The following is a 9,145-nucleotide window of genomic DNA, read 5'->3' as shown; positions in this document are numbered from 1 at the left end:
AACTGGTTCTGACCAACCGGACACCGTCTGAACTGGTTCTGACCAACTTGACACCGTCTGAACTGGTTCTGACCAACCGGACACCGTCTCCACTCGGTGTCAGAAGCTCGTCTCCGTCTGATCGTTAGCAGGAAGCTTTCAGGCGGACAGCTGCCGTGTTTTTCTTCACTTCCTTCCTTCATGGTCTGTTTTTGTTTCCAACAAGCTTAGAATGCCGCAGAGGGTTCTTTAAAGTTTCTTCTCTCTTCTCGCTGCCCTTGGCTCGGCCCAGTGTCACCTGGCGGTAAATGTTTATGACCGGCTCCTCATTAAGAAGCTGGGGGCTTTAACGAGCCCAATTAAAAGAATGGCTTCATCTGTGAGAGCATGAAACAGGCCAGTGTTTATTGGAAAAGAGATAATAGTCTGTGTAAAGTCCTGACTCTCGCTTGACTCCGCTCCTCGAACATCACACACATCAGGAGAGTTTCCACAAAGCTTTGGTTCAACCACACTTTAGTGTCATTACTGACAGAAGCTGCTGACGCTCATTTAAATGTCAATTAAGCACAGCAGAGGAAGGTTGTGGACTGGTTGGTCACTGGCACACAGCTCCGTGTGTCCGACACGTACATGTAGAGAATTCAAACATCGTGAGGAAAAACCCATTCTGTCACAAGTTTCAGGATGTCTTTGTTGGGTCGGCCGTCACACGCTCCAAGTTATTGAAGCGCACAAACTTGATTTTTCACATCTTAATTTATTTTTCCAGGATTTGATTTAGTGCCTGAATGACCCAAAAAGATGCGACTTTTCACCGAATGTTAGATTGATAAAGTCTGTGCAGCCCATAAAGCCGATCCCGCAGCGTGTTTTATCTTCAGTCAATAAATCACTAAGCTGAAAATATAACCTGCTCCATAAAACGGGACATGGTGGCATCTGGACATGGAGGCTGCTTTCACCTGGAGGAGGGACAGGTGGACTTTGTGAAAACTGATGACAGCAGTCACAGGTCGGCTTGTTCTCATCTGAAACCTCTTTTTGATTTGTTTGCTCTGCAGTCGCCCAGAAGATTGTGGCCATCAGGAAGAAGCAGCAGCTGTCCATCGGACCCTGCAAGTCTTTACCCAATTCCCCGAGTCACTCGTCTGTCTGCACCACCCAGGTCTCTGCAGTCCACGTCAGCCAGGTCAGAGGTCACACGGGTTTACTGAAACTAACCAGAAACTCCTTCTTCACCCTGAAATTCTACAAGAAGAAACTTGGTCCACCATCCTGTAGGTTCTCCACACTTTCCTGTAGTCTCCTAAGAGGGTCTGGCTCAACAGGTCTCCTGGCTGTGTGAAGTCGTTACTGTTCCATCTTTATCCTCCTGCCGTCTGTTGGCTTCTCAGAACCAAAGAGATCATGAATATCTTAACACCCCCGTTTTTAATAGTTGCCTGGGAAAGATTTAAAAGAAACACGAGCTTGACGACTTCCTCTTGTGTCACTTCACTTTGTTCCTGTAATGCAGGCGAGTAACGGTGGCGGCAGCTTGAGCGACTACTCATCGTCTGTGCCGTCCACCCCCAGCACCAGCCAGAAGGAGCTCCGCATTGACATCCCACAGACCACCAACACCCCCACACCAGTCAGGAAGCAGTCCAAACGCCGCTCCAACCTCTTCACCGTGAGTTCACCAAAACACATCAGTTGTCTTCACTAACAACAGACAGGTCAACTGGGACGATAGACGGGTCAACTGATAGAATAGACAGTGTGACACAGTGTGAGACAGTGTGAGACAGTGTAACACAGTGTGAGACAGTGTAAGACAGTGTAACACAGTGTGAGACAGTATGAGACAGTGTGACACAGTGTGAGTCAGTTTGACACAGTGTGAGACAGTGTGAGACAGTGTGACACAGTGTGACACAGTGTGACACAGTGTGACACAGTTTGACAGTGTGAGACAGTTTGACACAGTGTGACACAGTTTGATAGTGTGAGACAGTTTGACAGTGTGAAACAGTGTGAGTCAGTTTGACACAGTGTGACACAGTGTGAGACAGTGTGACACAGTTTGACACAGTGTGAGACAGTGTGAAACTGTGACACAGTGTGACACAGTGTGACACAGTGTGAAACGGTGACACAGTTTGAGACAGTTTGACACAGTGTGACACAGTGTGAGACAGTGTGAAACGGTGACACAGTGTGACACAGTGTGAGACAGTTTGACACAGAGTGAGACAGTTTGAGACAGTGTGACACAGTTTGAGACCACGTGAGACAGTTTATTTGACGGTGTCCATATCTTGAAGACAGCATAACTGTCCTGCGGTCTTGTTGGACTCGTCCACAGTCGAGGAAGGCCAGCGATGCGGACAAGGATAAGAAAGGTGTGGAGTCTCGAGCCGACAGCATCGGCAGCGGGCGAGCCATCCCCATCAAACAGGTGAGAGGCTTTGATGCTCCGGCCTTGAACACACACTTGACACGAGAGCCGGGTCTGTCCCGGTCCTGCAGCCCATCATTAGGAGCAGCAGAGCGAGGACATTTGTCCTCCTGCTTCTCTTCAAGTCCTTCTTTGTTCCTTCAAAGCCGCCTCTTCTCGAGCTGCTTCATGCACAGTGTTAGCAGAACAAAAGGACGTCTGCGTGGCGTCACCTCACACACGAGCCGGACGAGCAAATCAGCCAATTACGGCGCCGCTACTGTGGCCTCTGGTGTCGGCGCCGCGGCCTCGGCTCAGATCTGAGCGGGGGGGTCGAGCGCTGCCGTCGTTTAGGAGAAGAGCCGACCGTTTGAGACAGAGAGCGGTAATAACCAGATCCTTCAGCAGCTTCAAACACTCCCTCCTCCTCCTGCTGCTCCTCTTCTGTGCTGCTGTTTGATTAGAGAGTGGGCGGAGCCTCTGAGACGGGTCGTCTCCTTAATCACTTCCCATAAATCCATCCTGACCGGCAGGGTTTATTCTGTTTAAAATACTCGTGATGGTACGAACAGCGTTTTAGTTTGTTTGAAAACAAATGTGACGTTAATCCACAGGAAATATCCCAATGAACCACGTTTTTACCAGACCTTAAACGCAGCATCTGCAGTGCTGTGAGAAAGAATTTTAAAGAATAAATACTGTTTCAATAATCGACAAAAATAACCAGCAGTTTTTCATTTTGTAGGGAGGAAGCTCCAAACCAACCTGACCCTCGTTAAATCGGTCATGAACTCGTTTAATCACTTATTTTTAGAAAGTTCGCTTCAGCTTCCCTCCACATCAGGTCCAACATCACCCCCACCAGAACCTCTGAAGGCCTCAGGGAAGGTCAGAGGTCATGACTCGACCAGAAGATCGACAGAAGTGGCCTCCGTGGTCGTAACCAGTTGTTCCAGTTGGGCGTAACCGTTCTGCACCTCCGACCAGTTTCAGTGAAGACGACGTTTCCGTGGACCGGTGGAGAAAAGAAGTTCCTGAGGGTTCGCTGTGGACCTGAAAGAACGGCGTCCAGCGCAGGAAACGGGAAACGCAATGGGTCGTTTTTCTAACTCAAGCATGGTGGCGAGGCGGCATGGTGGCGAGGCGACATGGTGGCGAGGCGGCATGGCGGTGTGGCGGCATGGCGTGTGGTGGCATGGTAGCGAGGCGGCATGAAAACATCTGGATTCGTTCAGGCGTTCCTTCAGTAAATCATTTCAAAGCTGCACTTTGTGTTTTCTCTGGTTGTCTTTGAGGGCGACATGGTGGCGCAGCGGTGAGCTCTGTGGCCTCACGTTGTTTCAGAACAACAGACCCCTGAGCAGCTGCAGCTCGCACCGGACCAGAACTGATCTGAGCCCAGTTGTTGGACAGAAAGTGCTTCAGTGACGTCCTGCGGTGCTGAAACGATGAATTAATTGGTTTTAATGTGCCAATCAAATCTTCCTCCTCTTCTTCAGCGGCTGGAGTTCTGACCCACTTGGTGCCGGTTCTGATCTCATTAGAGCCGCTCTCAGCGCCGCTCTGCTCGTCTGCAGGTGTCGGAGCTGCACTTGGCCGCTCGTTAACGAGGGAACGCCTTCGTTAGGAGAGCGGCGCTCATTAAAACCACTCACACACTCAGACGTTCTGACCCGGTCAGACCCGTTCCAGAACTCAGACACTCAGAGCTGAACATGGCTGCTGTGGTGAGACCGGGCCGAAGTTCTGACCTGGTCAGACCCGTTCCAGAACTCAGACACTCAGAGCTGAACATGGCTGCTGTGGTGAGACCGGGCCGAAGTTCTGACCCGGTCAGACCCTTTCCAGAACGCAAACAGGGAGATGAACAGGATATAGAACAGGCCTCTTTTGTTACCTGAGGTAAAATGGAACAAACGTTTGTTCCTGATCCAACAGAACCTCCTCCAGAACCAGGATCTCTGGGTCCAGTTCTGTAGAACCTTATCGTGGCCCCTTTTCCCATTCCTTTTCCATTTATGATCTTGGTTACCGTTGCAGTCATTCCATGACCTTTGACCTTTGAACGAACCCTGGAGATTCTGAGCACTGCACGGTCTGACCTTCAGGGTGATGTCCGCTCCTGGGCAGATGTTCTCCACGTGTCTTTAATCGTTGTCTCTGTAGAGCCATGGACTCCAGATGACCTTTGACCGTTCGGCAGATCTGAACTCATTGCTGATGTCTTTCCGTCTTGGCGTTGATAACATCAGAACCAGCTGCATTTTGCTCCCGTGTTGTTGGACTATTAAACCTGATGGAGACCAGAGTCCTGAGTCCCAGTGGTCCTTGTTTTGACCAGGGCCGGGTCCAAGCTGACCCTGACTGGAGCCTCAGAGTCTCCACCTCCTGGAGGACAGTCAGAACCTCAGAGACTCGTCTGCCGGCACCGACTCTCGAGAGTCTGGGTCCAGCTTTGTTTACATGGCGGGGGGTTCTCCGACATCTGCTCCGTGCCGCTAATTAACCGGTAATTACCGGAGAGAGGCTGACCGGGGAGCTTTGAGAAGCAACAATCTGACAAATTAATTTCCCAGAAGCCGCTGGAGCCGAGCGCTCCACAAACGGGCTTTTCTTCTGATGTACAACCTTCACTGGGTTCTGTCTGGAGACCAAAACATCAAACTGGTGCCTGGGTCTCAGAACCAACAGGACTTCTGAACCGTTTGGAACCCTGATCCTGGACCTGGAAACCTAGTGCCGGGACACAAACGGGTCGTGAAATGGTTCTGAGCAGCTCAGAACTTGCTCTGGAACCAGAACCACGGCAGGTCTTCTTCCTACTGGAACATTGATGTGGTTCTTAAAGGCTGGACTCCTCCTAAAAGGTCCAGTTTGGTTCAGAGTGAAGAAATGTAACGTTTTCTCATCTTTCATTTGTTTTTCTGTCAAACGTCTGACAGAAACATACATGTTACATACATGTTACATACATGTTGCATCAGAACAACCATCAACATCAACGAGGACCCTCATCAGTACGCATACCATGAGAACCGATCAACAGAGGACACCATCTCCTCTGTGGTCCACACTGCTCTCACCCACCTGGACCAGAAAAACTCTTACGTCCGTATGCTCTTTGTGGACTTCACATCCGCCTTCAACACCATGATCCCCCAAACCCTGATGGACAAACTATCCACACTAGGACTAAGCCCCTCCATCTGCAACTGGGTACTTGACTTCTTAACAAACAGACCACAGTTAGTGAGGATCCACAACCTCTCCTCCTCCACCATAACCCTCAGCACTGGCTCTCCTCAGGGATGTGTGTTGAGCCCCCTCCTGTTTACTCTGCTCACGTATGATTGTGGATTTCAGAAGGAACAAAAACACCTACACCCCCCTGAACATAAGAGGATCTGCGGTGGAAGTGGTCTCCAGCTACAAGTACTTGGGTGTGCACCTGAACAACAACCTCAGCTGGAGCAACAACACCACCAGCCTGATGAAGAAAGCTCATCAGAGACTCTACTTCCTCAGACGGCTGAGGCGAGCTGGTCTGGAAGCTCAGTCCTCACCTCCTTCTACAGGTGTGCAGTGGAGAGCATCCTGTGCTCCAGCATCAACGTGTGGCATGGAGGCTGCACAGCTGCAGAAAGAAAAGCTTTGCAGAGAGTGGTGAAGGCTGCACAGAAGATGTTGGAGTCAGCCTCCCCACCATCACAGACATCTACACCTCCAGATGCAGGAAGAGGGCCACCTGCATCATGAAGGACCCCACCCACCCAGCACACACACTTTTTGCCCCACTCCCCTCAGGAAGGAGGTTGAGGAGCATTAAGTGTAGAACCACTAGACTGAGGAACAGCTTCTACCCTGAAGCTGTTAGACTCATGAATCTCTAACTAGAATAATCACTGTAAAAAACCACATCATGTTGCTGCTGATCTGTTTCATGTTGCTGCTGATCTGTTTCATGTTGCTGCTGATCTGTTTCGTGCTGCTGTTCAACGTATTGTTTTTGTTCTACCAGTGCTTCGTGTATTTCTTAGTTCATATCTTGGATCTTATTCTTGTTTTTCTTTTACATTTTATACTTTTGTTGGATGTAACTGGGACCCTGTGAACACAGTTTTGTTTATTTAATAACATTATTTTTATTATTATTCACAATAATAACTCAGTTGTTAATGTTTTTATTATTATTGGTATTCATATATTAGTACTGTAACTCACTAGCTCTCATTGTTTCCAACACAAAGTTTCTGAACTTCTTTAGAAAATGTTCTGGGAGTTTGTCGCCACTTTGTGACCCAGTGGTTCTGACGGGTCTCCTCTGTGTGGACTTGTGGTTTGGACCCAGTGGTTCTGAGGGGTCTCCTCTGTGTGGACTGGTGGTTTGGACCCTGTGGTTCTGACAGGTCTCCTCTGTGTGGACTGGTGGTTTGGACCCAGTGGTTCTGACAGGTCTCCTCTGTGTGGACTGGTGGTTTGGACCCAGTGGTTCTGACGGGTCTCCTCTGTGTGGACTGGTGGTTTGGACCCTGTGGTTCTGACGGGTCATTAGTGAAGTGGATTCTTGGTTCTGGTTTTACTTACCCCGTCATTCATTAAGAAGCCGGTGGCAGTGGTTTTGGCTGGGCGTGCTGGTGGCAGCAGGCCGGGCGGGCCGGGCCAAGCCGGGCCGGGCCGGTGGTGGCGGGGGTTCGGCTGTAATTTCACGCTCGGCAGTAAAACATGTCTCATAATGTGCTTCATTTAGCAGCCGAAGGTTTTAATGAAATGAGCTGCGGCTCTAATTAAGACGGTGAATATTAAAGAGCTGCTCTCGGGGCTTTAACGAGGCCGCCGCAGCCCGCCCCCTCCCAAATGGAAAAATATCACCACCCTGTTGTGGGGGGTCGACGCTCGCAGCCATTTTGGCCGTGATGACTTTTCTGTCGTGCTCGCTAACCCTGGAAACGAGTCTCTCCAGAGGGGGGGTCAAAGGCTCGTTTTAGGCTGAGGAATAATTAAAAGAAGCGGTGCGGTGTCGATCAAGAAGCTCGTTAGGATCCGGCGCCGCTGCTCGGAGCTCGCCGCCGGCGCCTCGTCGTGTTTGTGCTGGACGGACCTGAACGAGGGGCGGGGCTCCTCAGCCCTGACGAACGGAGGCGGCTGAAGTCCACTTCAGATAACCGACTTTCTAATTAATGACCCAGATCAATCAGCCCCTGCTGCTTCTGGGGTGTTCCACTGGACCTGGTCCTGCAGCTCCGTGCTGCTCGTGTTGTCACGCTGCTGACAGAGCAGAGCTCCGTAAGGTCAGCAGGATCAGGACCTCAGAGATCAAACCGGTTCTCCTCTCCTGTCCAGGTCTTCAGACGAGCCGAGATTAAATCTAAACAAATCCTGATCCACCTCAATCCTTGGACCTGGATTCAAAACCAGACTTGTATCTGGACCAGGACTCGACAGCAGACTGGGACCGGGACTTGAAATCAGACTTGGACTTGGACCAGGACTTGAAACCAGACTTGGATCTGGATCTGGACCAGGACTCGACAGCAGACGTGGACCTGGACCGAGACTTGAAACCAGACTTGGACTTGGACCAGGACTTGACAGCAGACTTGAACCTGGACCAGGACTTGAAACCAGACTTGGATCTGGATCTGGACAAGGACTTGACAGCAGACCAGGACCATGACCGAGACTGGAAACCAGACCTGGACCAGGACTTGAAACCAGACTTGGATCTGGATCTGGACAAGGACTTGACAGCAGACCAGGACCGAGACTTGAAACCAGACTTGGACCAGGACCAGGACTTGAAACCAGACTTGGACTTGGACCAGGACTTGACAGCAGACTTGGACTTGGACCAGGACTTGACAGCAGACTTGGACCTGAACCAGGACTTGACAGCAGACTTGGACTAGTACTTGACAGCAGACTTGGACCTGGACCAGGACTTGAAACCAGACTTGGACTTGGACCAGGACTTGACAGCAGACTTGGACCTGGACCAGGACTTGACAGCAGACTTGGACCTGGACTGAGACTTGAAACCAGACTTGGACTTGGACCGTGACTTGACAGCAGACTTGGACCTGGACCTGGACCTGGACCTGGTGGTAATTAAAATAAAGAAATCAAAACCTCTCCTGAACATCTTGAAGCAAAAACATTTAGGTTTACTTCAGTCTGTGTTCTGTTCCTGTCCAGAACTCTCACTGTTCAGACCCGTCCCAGACAGTGGACATCAGTGGACGTCTTTTTATGTTTCAGTGTAGAAGTTTCTCTGAAGGTTCATCAATCAAATCTGTTCTGATCAGCTGATTTCTAAAGATCTGTGGAAAACTCATTTCAGATGTCCTCTGACTGAAGGTCATCTCAGACTCTGGACATGTCTCTGAGACTCTGGACGTGTCTTCCAGACTGGACGTGTCTCTCAGACTCTGGACGTGTCTCTCAGACTCTGGACGTGTCTCCCAGACTCTGGACGTGTCTCTCAGACTCTGGACGTGTCTCTCAGACTCTTGACGTGCCTCCCAGACTCTGGACGTGCCTCCCAGACTCTAAACGTGTCTCTCAGAGTCTAGATGTGTCTCTCAAGACTCTGGACGTGTCTTTCAGACTGGACGTGTCTCCCAGACTCTGGACGTGTCTCTCAGACTCTAGACGTGCCTCCCAGACTCTGGACTTGTCTCTCAGATTCTGGATGTGTCTTCCAGACTCTAAACGTGTCTCTCAGAGTCTAGATGTGTCTCTCAAGAC

The 9,145-nt window shown here is 50.3% G+C and overlaps 1 protein-coding gene across 1 annotated transcript in view; it reads left to right on the top strand.

Annotated features, from left to right (window-relative positions):
* Positions 1-8,307, top strand: part of LOC119428997 (arf-GAP with GTPase, ANK repeat and PH domain-containing protein 1) — a 55,209-nt gene extending 46,902 nt beyond the window's left edge. Inside the window, exons 5-8 of the mRNA XM_037696717.1 lie at positions 1,044-1,171; positions 1,499-1,654; positions 2,330-2,422; positions 7,834-8,307. Of these exons, the coding sequence (XP_037552645.1) occupies positions 1,044-1,171; positions 1,499-1,654; positions 2,330-2,422; positions 7,834-8,307 (851 nt within the window). The remainder of the gene's footprint in view (positions 1-1,043; positions 1,172-1,498; positions 1,655-2,329; positions 2,423-7,833) is intronic.
* The last annotated feature ends 838 nt before the right edge of the window (positions 8,308-9,145 follow it).

Source organism: Nematolebias whitei, chromosome 23 (assembly GCF_014905685.2).
Source record: "Nematolebias whitei isolate Nwh7 chromosome 23, NemWhi1, whole genome shotgun sequence".
Classification (NCBI taxonomy): domain Eukaryota; kingdom Metazoa; phylum Chordata; class Actinopteri; order Cyprinodontiformes; family Rivulidae; genus Nematolebias; species Nematolebias whitei.
This window is presented reverse-complemented; position numbering and strand designations above follow the sequence as displayed.